The 23,703-nt window shown below is 36.3% G+C and overlaps 2 protein-coding genes across 3 annotated transcripts; one reads left to right on the forward strand and one right to left on the reverse strand.

Annotated features, from left to right (window-relative positions):
- Positions 1 to 80: 80 nt before the first annotated feature.
- Positions 81 to 6,481, forward strand: nfs1 (NFS1 cysteine desulfurase). The gene is made up of 13 exons (XM_048173346.1): positions 81 to 389; positions 588 to 664; positions 813 to 929; positions 1,095 to 1,178; positions 1,358 to 1,510; positions 3,497 to 3,590; positions 3,675 to 3,809; positions 3,884 to 4,041; positions 4,134 to 4,239; positions 4,325 to 4,406; positions 5,225 to 5,308; positions 5,467 to 5,556; positions 5,757 to 6,481. The coding sequence occupies exons 1-13, from the start codon at positions 281 to 283 to the stop codon at positions 5,818 to 5,820; spliced, it is 1,353 nt and encodes a 450-aa protein (XP_048029303.1). The 5' UTR covers positions 81 to 280; the 3' UTR covers positions 5,821 to 6,481.
- Positions 6,482 to 9,018: 2,537 nt separating this feature from the next.
- dvl1b (dishevelled segment polarity protein 1b) lies at positions 9,019 to 23,137 on the reverse strand. Of its 2 annotated transcripts, XM_048173339.1 has the most exons (13): positions 20,745 to 23,137; positions 19,689 to 19,893; positions 19,418 to 19,556; positions 19,177 to 19,270; positions 18,947 to 19,016; positions 18,726 to 18,865; positions 17,269 to 17,345; positions 17,122 to 17,189; positions 16,939 to 17,016; positions 16,722 to 16,856; positions 15,263 to 15,430; positions 14,951 to 15,169; positions 9,019 to 10,081 (listed from the first exon to the last, which is right to left on the reverse strand). In XM_048173339.1, the coding sequence occupies exons 2-13, from the start codon at positions 19,861 to 19,863 to the stop codon at positions 9,579 to 9,581; spliced, it is 1,866 nt and encodes a 621-aa protein (XP_048029296.1). In that variant the 5' UTR covers positions 19,864 to 19,893; positions 20,745 to 23,137; the 3' UTR covers positions 9,019 to 9,578. The 2 variants fall into 2 exon arrangements, with proteins under 2 accessions (XP_048029296.1, XP_048029295.1); XM_048173338.1 differs by having other exon boundaries at positions 18,726 to 19,016.
- Between the last annotated feature and the right edge of the window lie 566 nt (positions 23,138 to 23,703).

Below are 23,703 nucleotides of genomic sequence, written 5' to 3' on the forward strand. Positions count from 1 at the left end.
CCGTAAACGACACAAAAACCCGCCCACAAGAGACACAGATAACCAATGAGAGTTATAATAACAGACGTCCCGCCCCCGATGTATGTGCGTCTTGTGAAAGTATCCACGAGTGTTTTGAGAGCTTATGACACACTGGTTTATGGCGACAGTGGGCATGTCCTCGCTTCTGAAGTTGCACGAATAATACTATTATTTATCGGACGGGCTTATTGGTTTACGTAGGCTTTAAAATAAGTTAATTTTTAATATAGCTATCATTGAACACTGTAATTGCATAAACATGATGAACAGGACTTTATCGACAAAACTTCTGGGCTCCATGTGTGGGATCTCCAGCCCTCGACTGAGATTCGCTCAAAGCGCTGCGAACGCTGTACAGAAGCAGAAAGGTAACGTTACAGTTTTAGTAAATCTCATTCTCTAGTCTAGACTAACAGTGACGCAGTTGAATTTAGCTTGTGTACTCTAGGAGGCTTTGCTAATATACATTAGCACACTTGCATGTAAATACATTTCTTGTATGGCTTTGTTTATTCTAAGGCACTGTAACTCTTAGTGCTGATAACCATATCTGTCTTATTCCACAGAACTGATCAAAAGTAGGGAACTTGAAAAGGATGAGCTGAGACCTCTGTATATGGACTTTCAGGCCACCACACCCATGGTACCCATCTGCTGTTGTCAACCTAATTATACTGGCATTTAGTTAAATTAGCTAATCAAATTCGTGAATCTAGTGCATGAGAACATTTCTGGGATGTTTACATCCCATTGTTTTCATTGAAAATTGTTGTTTACATCTAATGCCACAGGACCCAAGGGTTTTGGATGCCATGCTCCCATATCAAGTGAATTACTATGGCAACCCACATTCCAGGACTCATGCTTATGGATGGGAGAGTGAGAGCGCAATGGAAAAAGCAAGAAAAGTATGTTTTTATCCTTCAAAAAAACTTGTTTTACTCAAATCTAGAGGCAAGAATGTATTTTATTGATTTAGATAGCTGAGAGCTTTATAATTATCAAAGCATAATATTTAGGTTTAGACAAAAATGCACTGTTTACTGTAACACCAATGTTTATTTCCTCTCCAGCAAGTTGCAGCTCTTATTGGTGCTGACCCAAGGGAGATTGTGTTCACCAGTGGTGCGACTGAGTCCAACAATATGTCAATCAAAGTAAGTATGTCATTACTGTGAGGCAAGATTAGGATTAGGGGGAAGTGGGACGCTGGGACACGAATGACTTGGCATATTCTAAAATAAACAAATAGGTGTTTATAGATGATCCACTGCATTAGTAATTAAGAATAACTAAAAGAAACTCTTGGTTATGTCATGTCTTTTCTTGTCTTTAGGGTGTGGCTCGGTTTTATAAGGCTAAGAAAAAGCACATTATTACCACCCAAACCGAACACAAGTGCGTGCTGGACTCGTGTCGGGTTCTGGAGGCAGAGGGTTTTGATATAACTTATTTACCTGTGAAAGATAATGGGCTGATTGACCTGAAGGTAAGCATTCTTAAGGGGGAAGCAGCATTATTTATATAATGACATTATTTTGCTTTTCAAATAAGCTTTAGACACTCACCTGATCTTCTATTGTTTGATAAATAAGGAGTCCTGCCCCAAACAAACAAATTGGTTGAAATAATGTTTTTATGGCTGCCTCAATATTGTTAAGGGCTCATGTTGGCGCATACATTTGTCTTTAAAATATATATATATATATATATATATATATATACACACACAAACCCGATTCCAAAAAAGTTGGGACACTGTACAAATTGTGAATAAAAAAGGAATGCAATAATTTACAAATCTCATAAACTTATATTTTATTCACAATAGAATATAGATAACATATCAAATGTTGAAAGTGAGACATTTTGAAATGTCATGCCAAATATTGGCTCATTTTGGATTTCATGAGAGCTACACATTCCAAAAAAGTTGGGACAGGTAGCAATAAGAGGCCGGAAAAGTTAAATGTACATATAAGGAACAGCTGGAGGACCAATTTGCAACTTATTAGGTCAATTGGCAACATGATTGGGTATAAAAAGAGCCTCTCAGAGTGGCAGTGTCTCTCAGAAGTCAAGATGGGCAGAGGATCACCAATTCCCCCAATGCTGCAGTGAAAAATAGTGGAGCAATATCAGAAAGGAGTTTCTCAGAGAAAAATTGCAAAGAGTTTGAAGTTATCATCATCTACAGTGCATAATATCATCCAAAGATTCAGATAATCTGGAACAATCTCTGTGCGTAAGGGTCAAGGCCTGAAAACCATACTGGATGCCCGTGATCTTTGGGCCCTTAGACGGCACTGCATCACATACAGGAATGCTACTGTAATGGAAATCACAACATGGGCTCAGAAATACTTCCAGAAAACATTGTCGATGAACACAATCCACCGTGCCATTCGCCGTTGCCGGCTAAAACTCTATAGGTCAAAAAAGAAGCCATATCTAAACATGATCCAGAAGCGCAGGCGTTTTCTCTGGGCCAAGGCTCATTTAAAATGGACTGTGGCAAAGTGGAAAACTGTTCTGTGGCCAGACAAATCAAAATTTGAAGTTGTTTTTGGAAAACTGGGACGCCATGTCATCCGGACTAAAGAGGACAAGGACAACCCAAGTTGTTATCAGCGCTCAATTCAGAAGTCTGCATCTCTGATGGTATGGGGTTGCATGAGTGAGTGTGGCATGGGCAGCTTACACATCTGGAAAGGCACCATCAATGCTGAAAGGTATATCCAAGTTCTAGAACAACATATGCTCCCATCCAGATGTCGTCTCTTTCAGGGAAGACCTTGCATTTTCCAACATGACAATGCCAGAACACATACTGCATCAATTACAACATCATGGCTGCGTAGAAGAAGGATCCGGGTACTGAAATGGCCAGCCTGCAGTCCAGATCTTTCACCCATAGAAAACATTTGGAGCATCATAAAGAGGAAGATGCGACGAACACCTAAGACAGTTGAGCAACTTGAAGCCTCAGTCCCCAGACGTTTGCAGACTGTTATAAAAAGAAGAGGGGATGCCACACAGTGGTAAACATGGCCTTGTCCCAACTTTTTTGAGATGTGTTGATGCCATGAAATTTAAAATCAACAAATTTTTCCCTTAAAATAAGTTTTAAGTTTAAACATTTGATATGTCATTTATGTTGTATTCTGAATAAAATATTGAAATTGGAAACTTCCACATCTTTGCATTCTGTTTTTATTCACAATTTGTACAGTGTCCCAACTTTTTTGGAATCGGGTTTGTGTGTGTGTGTGTGTGTGTGTGTGTGTGTACTACACATATATAATGTGCACACACTGTATATATACACATATATAATGTGTGTGTGTGTGTGTATATATATATATATATATATATATATATATTACACACACACACACACACACATTTATTATGTAAACTCAAACTTTTATGATCTGACAGCACTAATATATATATTTATACTTTGCTTTCTCAGCAATTAGAGGAAGCAATCCGTCCTGATACAAGCTTGGTGTCCATAATGACTATCAACAATGAGATTGGTGTCAAACAGCCAATCAAAGAAATAGGTAACCTTTATTATCAACATCATTCTCTAAATATATACCTGTCAGTCTTCATATCGCCTTTATTAATGATGTTTTTGATTTCAGGTCATCTGTGTAGGTCCAAAAATGTGTTCTTCCACACTGATGCTGCTCAGGCTGTTGGAAAGATCCCTGTTAATGTCACTGACTGGAAAGTGGACCTGATGTCCATCAGCGGACATAAGATCTACGGACCCAAAGGTAGCGCATTCTACATTTCAACGCACACCGGTTGCATTGTCCAAAATATATTAATAAGTGTTAGTGTTTATTAGGAGTTGGGGCTTTGTACGTGAGGAGAAGACCCAGAATTCGTATTGAGCCTTTGCAGAACGGAGGAGGTCAGGAAAGGGGGCTTCGTTCAGGGACCGTCCCCACACCTCTAGTCGTAGGCCTCGGAGCCGCCTGTGAGGTTGCCCAGCAAGAGTTAGAGGTAGAGTTATAAAAAGTGCTCATTTCAAATGCTTTGCTACTGCTAGTTTAAATTTACTAACGTGCAGGTTTCATTTTCTTTTTTTTTCTCAGTACGATCACAAGCGTGTGACATTGCTTGCTAATCGCCTCGTGCAGAAGATCATGTCTGAGATTCCTGATGTTGTGATGAATGGAGACCCAGATCAGAGGTACTCAGGTGAGACTCGACTTTTTCTTTACTTTTTCCTAGTAAGGATCAAAGTTGACTTGGGTTTGTAATCTCAAACACTTTCCTCCTTCAGGATGCATTAATTTATCATTTGCCTATGTTGAGGGGGAGAGTCTGTTGATGGCGTTGAAAGATGTTGCACTTTCCTCTGGAAGGTTAGTAGTTTAAAATGTCTAACCAGGGTTTATAAATATGCAGGTGACATGGAGAAAAGAGGACACATTGTTCATTTACATATACTACCCACATTCAAAGCTGGTTGAAAATTTACGTTATGAAAAGTTATCCTATAACTAAAACTATTAGAAATATTTTTGTTTGTTGAAATATGGTTGAAATAATAAAATGTAAATATTAGATGAAAAACCTGTTTGTTTTTTTTTTATTTATTTTAATTTATACTACGGGGCTGTTGCTCGAATCTGATTGGTTGACCAACGTTCTAAGGTGTGCATTTATTTTCAGGGAAACATTTAAAATTTTCATTTAAAGTTGAAGTGCTAAAATTACTAACTGGAAATAAATAAACAACTAAAAGTGAAAGTAAAACTGAAATACAAATAAATGAAATACTAGAGTTTAAAATAAAATACAAAAGCAAAATTGCTAAAAACTAAAATGAAAACTGCGAATATAAAACTAAAAGCTAATTCAAAATAAAAATAAAAAAACTAAAATAACACAGTGTCTGACATTAAACTCTTCCTAAAAATATTTTTATTCAGAGAGTACATTTAATAGAGATTTTTGTAAGAAGTTTCTCCTGGGAAAATAAATGATCAAATGTCAGATTTAAAGATTTTATATAACTGTTATTGGTATTTTTATTGATTGATTTTGGTTTTGTTTGTTTGTAGAGATAATATTGTTAAATTATTAATATTATTATGAATATTTTAAATGTTAATACTTTAGTGTGCCATGAATATAGCCTTTGATGGTGATATGATGATAAAATGATTCCTTGTTGCAGCGCCTGCACATCTGCTTCTCTGGAGCCCTCGTATGTTCTCAGAGCAATAGGGACAGATGAGGACTTGGCGCACTCTTCTATTCGGTTTGTAGTTTTTACATAATATCAGTCAAAATGTGAATTGTGCTTTTGTGTTGCTTGGTGCTCAGAACTCAGTGCAACATGGTTCCTGCTTGAACCATAAGCACACACATACTGTAATAAGGGGATCTGATGAAGCATGTGACCAATGTTTTTCTCAGATTTGGAATTGGCAGATTCACCACAGAGGAAGAAGTGGACTACACAGCGGAGAAGTGCATTCAGCATGTCAAGCGGTTGAGGGAGATGAGGTGAGCTATTAATGTTAGTTTTGAGTCTGACCTGACATCCCACATCATGGAAACATGGGAATGTTTAATATATTTTTAGAAATCCTTATCATGTAATCACAAACAACAATTGGAAAAGTAATGAAATGTCATTAGTTAAAACTCCTGTGAACTGGATCTTTGGAATGTTATAACCCGTTTTGTCTTTTTTTGTTTATTAGTCCATTATGGGAAATGGTCCAGGAGGGCATTGACCTTAAGAGCATCAAATGGACCCAGCACTGAATCATTCTAAGCTGATGAAGTACAGCTTAATTAGGCTGCCATACCCACATCTTATTCCTTCTTTAAACACGCACAATTTTATTTCTCAGTTTTGGGGATTTAAACTGTCTATGTGGAGATTTTAAGTGCATTTGGATGAATTGCAGTTGTTACAGAGGTGAGGATTTTTGTTATGAGTTTCACATTGTTTTATAGTGTTCACAGTTGTACAACACTCAAAATATAATCTCAAAAGACATCATTATGAACATGCTTTGAATGTTGTCCTGTCATTTTTGTGGTTGAGCAAATCGTAATATATACCACAAAACATTTTAGGGGTCTACCATATTGTCCCAGTCCTGAGACCAGCAGAATTAATTTCAGTAATAAGTTTTCATTACAGTAAACCTTGTGTTAGGCAAGTCAGATGCTAATTCAAAGTTAGTTTGAGTAGTTTTTCTTTACATGAAGTACAACACCAGCTCAACCTTATTTTGCACAAGGAAAAAAAAAAGGATAATAGGTGTCATTAAATTCACCTACCCATTAAAAATGTATTATGTACGTCTTCATGCTTATTGTCTAGTATAAGCTTACACGTTGTCTTCCATGATTGCAGTTCAGCAATTCTGTAGTGTCTTTTATTCAAGAATGGTATATTAATAAACATGCAAACCAATTGTTTGGTCTTTGTTTTTTACTACAATATTTTAGTACCTTTTTTTTTGACAGATACTTTTAATCAGCAAGGAAGCATTCATCAAAAGTGAAAGTAAAAACATAATGTTACAAATTATTTCTATTTCATACAAATTCTGTTCTATTCATCAAAGAACCCCAAAAAAATAATCGGTTTCCACAAAAAGCAGCAGCACAGCAGTTTTCGACATTGATAAGAAATTCAAAGGAATAAATTACATTTTAAATAGTGAAAGAGAAAAGTCATTTTAAATTGTAATATTTCACAATATGACAGTTTTTGCTCAAGTTTTGCAGCCTGGGTGAGCATAAGAGACATTTCAAAAATCAGAATTTGATTAAGAAAATCTGAAATTGTAAAGTTAATAGTCTACTTCACTGCCTGGCAAATGAAAATGAGCCAGAAGTTTAGATGAATTATTTATTTCAGACAGTTTCACTTACAGCTGGTCGGACAAATACAACACAAACAAAATGAGATTTAGAAAACTGCTTTAAAATCACAAACACACAATTTATATCTTACATAACTACAAAAAGGCATGACCAGAAGCTCTGTACATATACTTTATACAATCATCTATTTTCATATATACAATAAAAATGAACTATATACAGCAGTTTTTGCCCAGTCTTCCTAAGGGAGAAAACTAGACAACACATATAAAGATGCAGATTCACAAAAGGGGCAGATCAGATCTTGTAAAAGTGCCAATTTTATCTTGAGCTACAATCCTCAAATGGTTAAATACTACACATACAGTAGTACACAGTCCATGTGCTAACTAGTCACCTTCATTTAGTTACTTTAAACAAGCTTTTTTAGCAAACATTTTCTCTTTGAGACACTTCGATGAACAGGTTACCAGCACCAGATATCACATCATACAACTGACATTATTCCAGGGGCAAAAAAAAAAAAAACTTCTGTAGGTCTTACAGACAATATTTAAGAACAACTTATGTAAGAAAATACAACTAAGTCCAGACATTCAGCAAGCGCTAATTTGTTCTGTGCAACCACACTATAAGTGCTGCTTCTTGAATTTACCCTGATGTCTTTTTATTTCCTGAAAATACATTTTTCTAGCTAGTGTTTCATAGCCAAGAGAATCATAACAGTGACATGCTACCATGTTTCCAACCTGGTAATAATTGGAAACGTGTCAAAATGATTAATTCCTCCCATATCTGCCACCCTCCCAGACAGCTTGTAGCGCTTTAGAGCACTGAGTTTTAAGCATTAATCATGTGCACCAAAAAATGAAACTACAATATAAAGATTGTTTTAAATAGCATTTTAAAATGAACAAACACAACATGAAAACATTTTTGACTGTTGCCGGATCTTAAAAGTGATCAGTAGCCTAGTCTCTTCATGGATAGCTTTGGAAAGGACTAACAGCTTCTGACCAGCAGAGGGCATTGTCTGATTGTCTTTACCTTTTGCTAATCTAGGATTAAAAATGTAGCTGCTGGTGTGTTTTTTTATTGCTAAAATGGTTAATACTGCTCTGAGAAGCTGTGCTGAGCCTAATGTGTAACATAAACCTTGTTTGACATTGTTTTATTTCGTTATTGGTGACAGAAAAATTGGGTGCTTTGTTTAGTTGCCATTTTTTTAAATAAATAGTTTTTTTATATTTTACTGTGAAATTAATACTATTATTTACGGAAGAGGATTAGGGCCAAGCAATAATAAAATAATAAAACCATCTAGAGATTAAAGTTGTTATATTTCGAGAAAAAATGTCTAAATAAAATGTTGAGAATAAACTCGTTAAATTGCGAGAAAAAAACTAGTTAAATTACGAGAAAAAAGTCAAGATAAAATGTTGAGAACAAACTCGTTAAATTTCGAGAAAAAAGTCGAGATAAAATGTTGAGAATAAAGTCATTAAATTACGAGAATAAAGTCATTAAATTACAAGAATAAACTCATTAAATTACGAGAAAAAGTCGTTAAATTACGAGAAACTCATTAAATTATAAGAATAAACTCATTCAATTACGAGAAAAAAGTTGTTTTTATTCTCAACATTTTATCTCGACTTTTTTCTTGAAATTTAACGACATTTTTCTCATAATTTAACGACTTTTTTCTCGTAATTTAACGAGTTTATTCTCGTAATTTAACGAGTTTATTCTCAACATTTTATCTCGACTTTTTTCTCGAAATTTAACGAGTTTATTCTCGTAATTTAACGAGTTTATTCTCAACATTTTATCTCAACTTTTTTCTCGAAATTTAACGAGTTTATTCTCGTAATTTAACGAGTTTATTCTCAACATTTTAGCTCGACTTTTTTCTCGAAATTTAACGAGTTTTTTCTCGTAATTTAACGAGTTTATTCTCGTAATTTAACGAGTTTATTCTCAACATTTTATCTCAACTTTTTTCTCGTAATTTAACGAGTTTATTCTCAACATTTTATCTCAACTTTTTTCTCGAAATTTAACGAGTTTTTTTTAGAAATTTAACAACTTCAATATCTCGAGATGGTTTTATTATTTTATTATTGCTTGGCCCTAATCCTCTTCCGTAATTATTCAACGAGGATGCATTGAATTGATCAAAAAGGACAGTTTATAATGTTACAAAAGATTTCTATTTCAAATTAATGCTGTTTTTTTTAACTTTCAAAAGAAGCAACAGTTTTCAGCAATGATATTAATAAGAAATGTTTCTTGAGCAGCAAATCAGCATATTAGAATGATTTCTGAAGGATCATGTGACACTGAAGACTGGAGCAATGATGCTGAAAATTCAGCTTTGCCAAACTTTGCAATAGAAAACAGTTATTTTAAATTATAATAATATTTCACAATATTACTGTATTTTTGATCACATAAATGCAGCCTTGCTGAGCACAAGAGACATAGTAGTGTATGCGGGTATTTGCCCTCTGCTCAACACATGATTATCTTAAATAATCCTCAATCTTCCACACAAACCTGTGACTACAGTACTGCCACAGTTGCTGTTGGTGAAAGTTGAGCACATATTTATGGCACTCATCTTGTGAGATTACAGAATGAATTTCAGTGTTGCTGCTATTTATTATCTGTTCATCCGATTACATTATATCCACAAAAAACTCACAAGGGTTGCCCATGGCATGCTGGAAGGACTGGCGACTAGCGGTGAGTTCGGGTGGTATGGCCCCTAGTTCCCTCACTGGTGGGGCCCCAGGGGGCCCGCTGCTGATAGCCCCCTTAGGGGTCAATCTAGCAAGGCTGTAGGGAGGAGGCAGGCCTGGGGGTCCGTAAGAGGAGGCGTGACTCCGTTCGCTGAGTGCACAAGAGGTGTGGGCGTACTTGGAAAAGGGAGCGTGGCTGTAGGTGAAGGATGTGCGGCTGTGGTGGGAGGGGACGCGGGAATGAGCGTGGCTGCGGGATGAGAGCGTATGGCTACGGTGGCTCAACTGGCTGGCTGACCGCTCAACCCGCCTCCCACCTGCTCTGTTGCCTGAATCCGATTCGCTGCTGCCGCTGCCTGCTGCTTTGCGGTCCTTGTTGTCCCTCGGTTTGGGCCGCTGGCTCCTCCCAACGCTAGGATTGGAACTACTGCTTCGACTTCCTGGAAAATAATCAGAAGTTGATATGGGTGTAGGAGAGGAAAAAAAATCAACCTAATATATTTTATTTTTTATTCTTTACATGCTTTTCACAGAAGGTAAAACAATAGTTTTCAAAGCAAACTTCTATGCAATGACCAAAAATAAAATAGCTTCAGGTATGTCTGGCTGTGGACAGTAGGGAAAACAAATACTGAACGCAAATAATTATATACAAGTTACTAAATTAACTTTCAAAAATTTGGGGTCAGTAAAAAATTTTTAATGTTTTTGAAAGAAGTCTCTTATGTTCATTCAAGGGTGCATTTATTCAATGAAAATTATAATAAAAAAGCAATATTGTAAAATATAATTACAATTTAAAACTGTTTTCTATTTTAAAATGTAATTTATTCCTTTGATGGCAAAACTGAATTGCTGTCACATGACCATTCAGATATCATTCTAATATTCTGATTTGGTGCTCAAACATTTCTTCTTCTTCTTCTTCTTCTTCTTATAATTATTATCAATGTTGAAAACAGCTTTGCTGCTTATTTTTGTGGAAACGGTGATATATTTTTTCAGTATTCTTTTTAAGCATTTATTTGAAATAGAAATTTTAAATGTCTTTACTGTCACTTTTGAACAATTTCATGAATCTTTGCTGAATAAAGGTATTCATTTCTTTAAAAATAAAAAAATAATCTACTGACCCCAAACCTGTAAACAATATTGTAAATAATTTTTAAAAAGAATGACCAAAAGGCAACCACATATTTTGTTGTGCCCAATAAAGGTTGTGTCCAATGAAACTCTATTTCGGTTTAGAATCTAACCAAATGCAGATAACAACAAGGAAATTTTATGACGTGCCTTCATCCCCGAAAACCATAAACACTGCAAAATGAAATAAAATGCAAACTAGACAATTTCACTTGCTATAATATTTAAAAATGTACATATATCTTCTGCGGAAGTCTCAGGACCAAAAAATGTTCGTCCAAATCCGAATCCGTCGAATGCAATAGGATGTCCTACCTGCCTGCATTCCGTAGGGCTATGTAGAGTTGTAGACAGACACCGAGCGTCGTAAACAAACAGCAGCCACCTTTTACAGTTCCTTCTGAACCGAAACAACGAGCTTATGCTGCTTTCACACCATAACTTCTGTAATTAAGAGATGGCCACCCGTGACATTCTACTTGAAGCTGTTCACGTCCTCAGACTCGGATTTATGGGTTTCAATGGCAACACTACCGAAATGAATCTGCAGCATTTAGGTGGTACAAGTCAGTGTTCTGTAAGTTGTTTATGTTGATTATTATTATAATGGTATGTGATGAGCTAATTTAAAGCCGTCTCTCGTGACGGTTTGCAGACTCTGCTCTGGCTATGCGCGTTCATGTGTTTTTGAGGAGCCTACCCTAGCTTTATTGTTGATATTAATAAATGGTAATGTTTGACTTGAACAATTTTGGTACTGTGACAATAAACATAATATCTAGATATTTCAGGAAAACCAGTTTAGAAGCACTGATCTAGAACTAATCTGTGCTTCATTCTTCAGCAACTATAGTAACAGCTCATAAGTTTGCAGTTAATGATACTGCTTTTTAGAGAAACACTCCATCCTTCACTAACATATAATGACAAATGTTCTGCATTTCTTGCTCTTTGTTCCTTCATACTACATTCCATGTTTCAAAGAGAATGATTAAAATATGATGAAAAATGATGCTAATTAAAGAGCTGATGAAATGCATCTATCAGATGTGCAATTAAAACTGGATGACATGACATTGGAGTCAAATGACAATGTAAATGAGTTCATGAGGTGCTGCAACCTGAATTTAAAACACTGTCAAACTTCAAACAAAAGCCACATCATTTCACTCTTACATAACAGGCATGGCAAAGCTTTGTACATACACATATGGGATCTACATTGATTTTGTCATGTTTGTTCCCAAACTATTTTGTATGTGGTTCGTTTGTGTGGCAACTTTATCCACAACACATGACATGCTGAGAAATACAGAGACGAGAGGCGAGGCAGCAGGACAAATCCAACAACAGAAATACCCCCATCGTGGAGGGAGACATGACCGTAAGAGAGAGAGAGAAAGAGAGAGAGAAAGGGAGGGAAGGAGGCTGCCTTACCGGACACCCCAGGGTTGGGACTACCTCCTCCATCAGTCTGCCATTGCCCAGCAGAAACGAACAGGAAACAACACAGTTAAGCCGTCTGTCTGTCTTATTACCAGAAGCTCTATCAAGTACAATTCATCCTCACAGCCTGAGTGCACTACTGGAATTTCACCTGGAATCTGCTCAGTGAAAATAAAATCTTATATGCGCTCATATAAGATATTTATTTACATGTTGTGATGATATGTTAAAACTTATAGAAATATTGTGATATCTAGGGTTGGCAGGATACCAAAATTCAATAGTCAATACCAGCTGCACTGACATTTTACGATACTAGGTACCAATTTTGAAACCACAGTAAATGGTATGCTATTGAACATGCTGCTTAATTAAATTTTTAAAGTTGCATATTAATAAAAATATTTAAGAAATTAGCCTTCGTTTATTGCTCAAATACGTCAATTCAATTAAAGCAAATAATTATTAGAGTAATCAGTCGGTAATAAATGTAAAAACTGAATTTAGAGCAGCCAGTGATTTTCTTTATTTCATGTCAACATCATTGTTTGAATAATATTATCAGTGTAACTGTTTAATACATAGATATTTTATACTGAACTGAGTCAGTGCTTCAAATACACTTTTGACATCGCATGTCATATCTGTTGAAAACAGACACTACCGTTTAAAGGTTTGGGGTTATTGTTATTGAGCAAGGATGCATTAAATTGATCACAAGTGACAGTAAAGAGATTTATAAAATTACAAAAAATTTATATTTCAAATAAATGCTGTTCTTTTGAACTTTCTAAAGTTGAAAAAAATATATAAAAACCACCAATTTCAAGGTCCAGAAAGGTACTAAAGACCGTTTAAACAGTCGCCATGACTGCAGTGGTTCAACCTTCATGTTAATAAGCGACGAGAATACTTTTTGTGCGCAAAAACGAAACAAAAACAACAACTTTACTCAACAATATCTTCTCTTCTGTGTCATTCTCCTATGCTGTTTAAGTTCAGCGCTTCTAGGTTCTATGTCAGAACACCGACTCATTGGACGGCTCCTGCGTCAGCATCACATGCATGCGTCGTGCTGCTCACGTGAACAGCGTCTGCCAATAGCGAGCCTGCATTCTGATGTAGAACCTGGAAGCACTGGACGTAAACAGCGTAAGAGAATGACACAGAAGAGAGGACATTGTTGAATAAAGTTGTTGTTTTTGTTTTGTTTTTGCACACAAAAAGGATTCTCATCACTTCATAAAATTAAGGTTGAACCACTGTAGTCACATCGTACCTTTCTGGACCTTGACAGTGATCTCTCGGATTTCATCAAAAATATCTTAATTTGTGTTCCGAAAATGAACGAAGTTCTTACAGGTGTGGAACGACATGAGGGTGAGTAATTAATGATATAATTTTAATTTCTGTGTGAACGAACCATTTAATGCAGAAGTGTGTCTCGTGCATGTGCGACCGTGGCTGTACGCTTCCTTATTACAGTCATGTGACACAGGCCAGCTAAATATGTCAGGGGTGTTTTAGCACAAACATTAAACAAAGTACTGAAAACATTTAAAAGTGATGCAGAAACCTACATTTAGTATTAATAAAACTTTAATATTGATATTTTTCCAAGGAATCGATACCAAATAAATAGCTCATGAATATCAATATATTGATACTGCAGTATCAATGTGCCCATCCCTATTTTCTGTGACTGGAGTAATGGCTGTTGAAAATTCAGCTTAGACTCCAAAGGAATAAATTACATTTTAAAATAGAAAACAGTTATTTTAAATTGTAACAATCTTTCACATTATTACAGTTTTTAATTTTGATCAAATAAATGCAGCCTTGGTGAGCATAAGAGTTAAACAGTAAAGAATTGTATTGACCCCAAACTTTTGAAGGGTAGTGTATATATAGTACAGAAAATCCATGTACTTAAAATACTTGAAATGTCTTTCCATATCTGCCCTAGTTTTACTTTGTTTGACTGCTTTCATGGGCGTATCCACATGCTTCAAACCACACAACACATCCGAAAACTTCACTCAAGAGACAGCAGATCACTCTAACTGCTCTCTACAGGCAACTCAAACACACACAACTGGCTGCTGACATCTTCACTGCACTAGAGCATGGCATGTGTGAAATGAGCAACAGGTGAAGGTTAATGTGAAGCAGTGGATTGAGAAAGACATGTTTGTGCACTGCATCAGCATTGAAGGCAAAAAGCACTAAAGAATGAGGTGAATGCAAGGTGAAATCATGATGAGCTGATGTCAGCTGAAGGAAATCAATTTTTAAAATGTGACCAGAAATGAAGAAGAAAATAATCTGAGAGATGCTTGAAAGGTTTTAAACTAGTAGGGACCCCACAAAACACTACAGCTAGAACGGGCCGACCATATTTGAGGACGGTAATTTCATAAAATAACCCTTGTGCAGGGATAGCAGTATATAAATAATATAATTCATGCATGATATTCATATTAAAGCTTCATATTTTCATAATTCTTGCATTCAAAAACAGCTACACCGAGTGTAAGCAAATGCATTAATGCAGGATCAGATATTTCACACATTTACAACAACCTTAAAATAATATTTATGTATGAGCTGAACAATAAGATCTTATTATTATATCAGTATTGTACTAGGCTGATATTTATTTTGGATGCTCTAACTGTGATCCAGTAACCTGAAGTCAAGGATGACCTTTCCCTACTTACCCTCACTGTGATGACTTCCTGCGCTGCCACTGTGGAAACTGTGGCAGGGGTCGGAATATCCTGGGGGGAAACCAGAGGGCGCTGTGGAGAAGGGTGGGTAGGGGAAGGGCTGGCCGCCCATGGGCCACGGGTTAGTAGACGGAGGGGGGAGAGGGGCCAATGTGTCCTGCTCTGAACCAGCACCACTTGATCCCTCATTCAAGTTTAGTGTAGCCATATCTAAGAAGAAAGACGGAAATTATAAAGAGGTGGAAACATTTTGTTTGCAAGGATAAATAAAAAGCAGAAAGCAAATGTAGAGATGTGTTGTACTTTGGCAGAGATCTCCAAATGTGTAGTAACACTGTTCAGAGAAGGTGATCTTGTTGACCGTGTGTCTCAGATAGCCGTGTTTCAGCAGGCTGCTGGCGTATTTCCTGGCATCCCGCCGGTCTTTGAATCCTTCGACCCGTGAGTATAGCCAGTCTACTACATCACCTCCTGTAACATGCGAGATCCAGACAGATAAACACCTATACACCACGATTATTACAGTTAACTAAAACTAAAACTATAAAAAGTAATTTTTTGTTACTTTAAATAATTTTGTTACTAAAAAATACACGTTTTTACATTGTACTTCAGGGCTTGACATTAACACCCGCCAAATGCGGGTGGATTTTAGCAGTGGCGTATAACGCACTCATACTAGCCACTTTGGCTTTTATATATAATATATACATTTTTCAATTGTAGTCTTTTAAAAAGGCATCTGAAATAATAAATTGAGTGCAATGTAGTGTTGATTTTTGATACATATTGATACTGAAATATCTGAAGCGCTTTCAATACTCATTTTCCGCAGAATAGATATACAGTACAATACCAGTTGCGCTTTCTCACTCTCTCATCTCTCTGACAGCGAGTTAACACACAAACCCGCCTTCCCTTCTCTCACTTGTTTCATTTGCTCCAGATGAATATTGTTGGTGTTACAAGGCTTGAATTTTGGCGTGGGATTGGGCATATTGCACATAATTCTGCTCATTTCCACAGATTTTGTTCTCACACCCAATGTGCCCCACATAAAGCCGCATTAATCAGCTCATTTAGCACATTAATCAGTCAGCTATGTTTTTTAGGGAAAGAAAACACATGTGTAACAGTATAAGGGATCTGTGCGTCAGGTCTTAAAGTGACAGTAGCCTAGTATACCTGCTGCTAAACTATGAGATATTATTAAAAATATCTATATGGCAGCTTTTCCACATCAAGATTGTGTAACAAGGAACTAAAATAGTGTTACCTTGCATGTAATTACAGCTTTAATTAATTTCTGTAACTACATCTGTAATTACACTGCTGTTGTTTCATTACCTTTTAACCCACCCATACCACCAAACCTGTAACTAACCTTACCCGTATCCCACCTCAATATCAGCATGTTTTGCAATACAACATGAACAGAATAAGTACACATTGTACCCAACAATAATTTATTGATGTTAGTGTATATTAGTTATACATCTAATATAAAGTGTGATTGTGATGTGACTCGGTGTGCCACAATAACTAAAACTGAAATAAAAATGAATACAAAAATATTAGGCATTAAAAAGTAATTAAAAAAAAAAATTTACTAAAACTGAGAATATATATAAAAAATCCAATTCAAATATAATAGTACCTCAATACTAAAATAACACTGCTTTACATATTTTTTAAACATCATCAACAGTAATAACTTGAGTGAGATCTTTTCACAGGCGATGAACGCAAAAAGACATCTTACCTATTACAGCATTAGCTATAGTAATCTTCAGCCACATTCTGTCCCTTATTTCTAGTCCTGAGTCTGGGAGCTGCATCACCTTTACGATGGTGGCCATGTCTGTTTTTCCCACTGTAAGAGGGAGATCGTCAAACTCTGTGAAGGACAACAGGATGATTAGGATCATGCTTTGCAGCAAAAAGAGATTCTGTGATCTGTCAGAGAGAAAAGACTGTACCGTTTTGTGGGTAAGATCCTGTAAGTGCAGTAGTGTGAGAAATCCATGCAGCTGGGTCAATGGGTCTAACTGGCTCAGCTTTGGGGGGAAAAAAACAGGTCAGATAAGTCAGATGGACAAGTTTTTCCATTTCTAGCTTATGATTATCTGAAAGAAAAGTAGACATAGTTTGTGTGTATTGACCTCTGGGTATTGTGAAGTAACTCCGAGGGGAAGGGTCCCAGCATTTGGCAACAGTGAGACTGATAGGACTAGAGAAGATAAGTACAATGGTTAGTTAAAACACATTTACATCTAAGCCTAACGCCTCTTTCTCATGTTTATTCTTACCCATTCTTTGAGACAATCTCTCTGAGGATCCTGACAGCATCATCATTGCTCATGTTTTCAAAGTTCACATCATTTACCTACAAGACAAAATGTGGCATACACATATATTAGCATTAGGGCTGGGCAACAGTGCATTTTCAAAATTCAGCAGCATAAGTGCCATTAAACTAGTGATTCTCAATCAGGGAGGCAGGGCCTAATAGGGCCACCAGCAAACTTTCCAGGGAGCCTCGAGAGGACCGAAAATAATTAAAATCATCAATTTTAATTATAAATTATTTTAAAGTCATTTTAAAAGTGTGATTTCTATACCTAGAAAAGTCAATTCTATATATATAAAATAATAATAAAAAATTATAAAAGGCCATGGGTATTTTTATATATATATTTTTTTAAATTATTCCAAGCTCTAAAATATTTTGAGTAAAACATTTTTAAAAATATAAAATTACAGGGCCCTTTGAATATTGTGTTGAACTATGGGGGTTCTTGGAGACAAAAAGGTTGAGAACCACTGGATTAAAGTAAATTTCATCTCTGTGAATTAGTCCAAACTGTACATTTCAATCAATTTCATCACTCTAAAATGTTCATGGAAGTCCTGTGTTATCAATCTTCCCTATGTTCATTTAGTGAAATGAAATCTATTATTTGGCAACAATGGCAGTTTGGTTGAAAAAAAAAAAAAAAAAGAACTTTTTAAACTATTTTAGAGTTTATATCATTTTGAAGCTCTATAATATAACCCTTGCTAGCATCCGAGCAAAATTAGACCCTTTGGCATTTTTACACAAGCCCCTGCAAGAAACTCATACCAAGGTCAACTGAGACCTTCTAAGTTCCTGTAAATAGAAGCAGCAAAATAATTTACATTTAACTGATCTAATACTCATATACCTTGAGGTAATGTTCCTAATATCAGTGTGCCATTCTGTGTCATACCAATATAAAGGATGCAGTCTAATCCATAACTATAACTGTAATCTGCCACTCAACAGGGATCAGCAGCTGCTGGAGGCATTGAAAGGATGTGTCTGAATCGAGAGACAATCACTAAACCCACAGAGCAACTGAGCCAGAGGCCAAATTTCATCCTTAAAAATTAATGTAAATACAAGCCGTATGTCCCTGCAGTGTTTAATCGCTTTAATACACCACTGGCGGAGCCAATCCAATGCATTACACTAATCTGCTTTTTGAACTGAAAAACCGATCTATTAGGTGTTTTTCAAGGTATAGTCCACCCAAAAATGAACATTTTCATTTGCCTGTTTTGAGGAATGTTGGTAACCAAACAATTTTGGTTCCCACTGACTTCCATTGTATGGTCACAAATACAATAGAAGTCAATGGGAACTAAAACTGGTTACCAACATTCTTCTTTTGTGTTCCAGACTGAATTGATCACAAACAGTAGTGAATATTCACAAGAAGCGCTATTCCCGACTACAATCTACCTGCAGCAGCATGTCGCCTGGCTCTATCCTCCCATCTGCTGCCACCGCTCCTCCCTTCATAATAGAGCCGATGTAGATGCCACCATCTCCTCTATCGTTACTTTGGCCCACTATACTGATGCCGAGAAAGTTATACTTCTCTGTGCAAATGAGAGAGAACACGGAAGTGATGAATTTGTGACATACTGTATGTGTACATGTACAAGGCAAGCTGATCTTACCCATATTGAGGGTAACTGTGATGATGTTGAGGCTCATGGTTGAATCTGTGATACTGCTGAAGGAAGATGACTGTGGATACAAAAGCAAAGGAGATACATGAGACTCTAAAAAGCCAAGCCACATACAAAAAAATCACAATGATATAGCTCTTTTCTGGGTACAAATTTGTCCCCAATATATGGTTAAGTAGGTGCACACACACACACACACACACACACACACGTCTAACCCTGTCAATTTTAGCCACTTTGTGTCGCCGGCGCCTTCGCTTATGTCTCTTCATTAACTGAAAAGATGAGCTCTGCTCTGTGGAACTGCTCAGCCTGAGAGAGACAAACATAGGAGAGAAGAATAGATTGATTATTGTATATATAATCAGAGCCAAGACTCAATAATAAGTCAGTTAGAAGGCTAGCACACAGCAAAAACAAAATGTCAAAGTTTATGCTTTTAATCAATCCAAACCAAACCTGCTAGCATCTTCATCCTCCTCGCTGTCAATGAAGGAGCTTGACTCCAGCTCACTGCTCATCATAGAGCCACTGTCACAGCCCATGGCCGTGTCCCTCACCACCCGCTCGGCTTTTCCGTGACCGTTCACACGTGGGACTAAGAACAACAATCATGCACACAGTGAGCTTGTGAAACATCAAAACACTTACATAGAGAACCATATATTTGGATAGATTCATGGCTTGATCGCACCTTGAGTGACAAACTTAAAAAAAGAGGAAAACATACACTCCCGTGGGCGTGGTTCTGCCTCAGGATGGCATCTGATTGGCTGGAAGGCTCTGGTGAGGCGGTGGTATCTCAGTGAGCCTGGCTTTGTGTATTGTCTCTGGTGGAACCCGAAACACTCCAGGAGAGTTGGGCTGCCAGTGCTTCTTTCACTAGGCTGATATCGCTCTCTCATACTGTCCGATATGCTCAATCACATGCCAATCTTTTGAATTTTAAGGCAGACTTTAGTACTTTATTTTATCTTGTAGTCTTTACTAAATTAGTTTGATGAAAGTTCGATTAACAAAAGATGAACATAAGAACAGATGTGGAGGGAAAGTAAAATTGAGAGTGAGAAAGGAAATGCACAAGACAAAATATGTTTATAAAATGTAATTTATATGTTGTTGTTTTTTATTCAGGCTACAGATGTAGAGCAAACAAGCTACAAAAGATGGTGATATAGCTCAATGCACATCTACATCTAACAAACGAGGCAATCCATTACAGAGCCATGTTTGACTTACAGCAACGAAATGGAAACAAAGTACTCAATACATCACTACTATTTGTATAAGCAGCCTATTTAAACCCAGTCTAAAGATACATCACATGTTTAAGAGGGATAATACAACAATATATCACATGAGTGATGTATAAAGATATATCATATTACAATCTACTGAAAATTGCAGTTCATTCCCAAATAATTTCATTCTTACAAAATTTGGTTTATTCTTAAAATAAAACTATTTTTTGAAAATAAAAATATAGTTGACCTATACGAAAACAAGCCAAAAATTTTTTTGAACTCATGTTTTAAGGATGTTTCGATATTTTTTAAATATTAAGAAAATTATTTTATTTTATTATTATATTTTTGTCAGTTTAACAACTCTAGCATTCTGCAGTAGTCATCCGTTTTTTCTTGTCTACCATTTTCACTTACTCTTCCCAAAATACACGCCAATTACGCATGTTTTCCTGATAAATTAATATTATTACAGCACAACAAAACATATAAAGATAAAAACTCGAATTTTGTTTATTTTAAATAAAGTGAAGTCGCCTTACCTCAGAAAGCGCTAACGACAGAAGAGCTTCTCTCCGCCGGTGCCCACTAATAAACTACTACACAGACACAAGAACTCCCGCGGGAGCGCGCGATATGAATTTATTATCCGCCCCTTCTGCTCGCGCCTCTGGCCAGACGAGCAGTGTCATTCATCAACAGCAGCAGCGCGTGGACAATGAGCGCGCGACAATTTCGATTTTTGTATCCGCTGCTCGAGCATGAGAATGATCATCATGTGCAATTCTAATTTACAAGCAACATTTGCCCGCGTCGAGACAATGGAGCGTTTTCACAAACACTCCGAGAGGTGAGAAAAGCCTCTAAACAGAAATTTAAGGATATTGTCCGACTCCGAAGTGTGACGTTAGCTTGTATGTGTGGAAATAAATAAATACATAAATAAATAAATGTTACGCCTGATTAACTGTTCTTCGTGTTCTCAAAATATACATCTAAAACATTTAGGACAGCTTAATTTTTATTATTATTATTTTTTTTAATAGCCTATGTTCATTGTTTGGATGTCTTGTTATATGTGTAAATTCTTTGTTGTGTGTCTAGCATTTAAAAAAAATAAAAAATGGAAAATAAATAAATCCGCTTTTTTTTTTAAAATGCATTTTGTTGGAAAATCTGAAAAGGGCCAAAGCACAAAATTCAGTCAAGGGCCCAGAATCCCTAGCTACTGCCTGGCTATTCCCAGAGGAAGAATGCATCTTGTAAACCTAATATTTGTTTTTCCTTTTTGTCCTATTAATTGTGAACTCAGAGTGTTGCACTGTCACCACTGACACGGTCTCCAGACTGGCCACCTAATTAAGCCACACTGATTAATGATCAGCAGGAACTAATGGGCCAACAGAGAGACTTGCACTACCATCACACATACACAGATAAATTATTGTGAGAGGTCTGGGTGTGTTTGTGCGTGTACGAGAATGCATTTGTTTTGTTAGGGTGAGGACTATGTTGAATAGACAGGAAGGGTGTGTGATTCTGCTCTGGTGTACGCGTGTTGTTGTAAATAAGTATTTTACAAACATTTTTGCCATTGTACATTGTTTGTTATTTGTGCAGTTATGTATTGTGCAAACAATCAATGGAAGATTAAATACAGAACAAAGAAAAAAAAGAAACAAAGTGTACAATGAGTGTCTGTTAATTGTCATTTAAATGACAGATTGCTTTATTTGTATTCTTGCATAATATTAATGTGAGCACACATTTAAAGAAGTCTTTTCAGTCTGTCATGGTAGGTAATTATGGATAAATTAAGACTTTATAAATGAGCTAAAAACAAACAAATGCATACACAAAAAGACTAAGATGGAACTCCACTATACATATGAAAAAAAAAAAAAAAATGCACACAAAAAGAGGTGACTTTTTGACCTCAGTTTGAAAAGACAAATATATTTAGCACACCAATGAGGCAAATATCCTACATAAGAGGGTGTAAAACATCTGTCACGCTCAGGGTAGGATCAAGCCATGATTATATCAATTTTGTGTAAGAATGCATGTTTGTGGCAAAAAATAAAGTGGCATGTACAGCATGGATTTGGTCACCTATGCAGGGTTCCTATGGAAAAGTATAGTAATATCCAGGTTTGGATAAGTATGGAAAAAAGAAAACATAGTATGGAAAAATATTTGTGTTTCCAGACTATTGCTCCTATTCAGTTTTCTAAAATATAAAAATACATTTATCATACAAGCAGAGTGTTTTCATGGCAAAATTTTAGTGATTGTTGAACACGACTAAATCAATCCAAGGCGCACATTTTAATTATGAGAAACTATTTGTTTTTACCATAAGAGAATCTCTTTTGAACTTCACTACATGAATGTGCATGTGCCACTCAAACTAGCAACAGATAAAAAAGCAAACCATCATTTAAATCAGACCGTACTTTGCTCTTTGGTGATCGTGCAACATTAAACCACCATTACAATATCAAACTGATGTCAGAGGTGAATATATGCAAGTTATAAAACGTTTTAGGTTTCTTATCATGTAAGTGCATGTTATCACTTCAAGAAAACCAATGGGAAAAAAAAGAGAAAATAAAACATTTGCAGACGACTGTACTGTATACAAGCTATATATGTATGATGTCTAAATATGGTCTGAAAAATCAGCAGAGAGGTTTGAAAATTTCAGTCTGGAAAAGTATGGAATTTTGAAATGGAAAATGTTTAGGAACCCTGCCTATGATAAAAGTTACAGTATTTAGGCACAATCTTGTAGCTACACTCACAGTCATCTCTCCTCCGTCTGGTCCTTTCTCGTTCCCGCTCTCGGCGGTGGCGGAGAACGGACTCACTTCCAGTTTCTGTGTCCAGACCGTCTCTGCTGTTCACGGCATTAGCACTGTAGCAAACGCACAAACAGAAACATATGCAGCATGAGCTCTGAAAAACTCAGAAACAACTGTATTATCTGATACTCATAGGACGTTGTACTGTATGTTCATGTCACCTATGTGCATATAGATATACAAGTAAGCGATGGAATGCAGACTATTTTAGCTTTTGTGAGAAGGGCAGAAATGGGAAGAGAGTGAACAACAGAGAGAATAATGGTAATGACACATAGGGGGTGTTTCATCATGAAAGATCGGTTTCTGAATTACACCCCTGGGGCAGGCAAGTGTGTCTTTGTCCAAGAACGAACATCTATATGTGTTTTCAGTAGAAACCTGAGTGAGGTGAGAAATGTATTCCACCTTCACTATACATTACAAACCCTTCAACCAACCAAATGCCTCACACACCAGTCTTAATATAGTAAAGGTGTCCTATAAAGGTTTATATATATATATATATATATATATATATATATATATATATATATATATATATATATATATATATATATAGAGAACAAAGAAACAAACACATAAATGTTTGAGCATAAAGAGCTATATATATATATATATATATCATAACCCCTGA

The sequence above is a fragment of the Megalobrama amblycephala genome, linkage group LG21 (assembly GCF_018812025.1).
Source record: "Megalobrama amblycephala isolate DHTTF-2021 linkage group LG21, ASM1881202v1, whole genome shotgun sequence".
NCBI lineage: Eukaryota > Metazoa > Chordata > Actinopteri > Cypriniformes > Xenocyprididae > Megalobrama > Megalobrama amblycephala.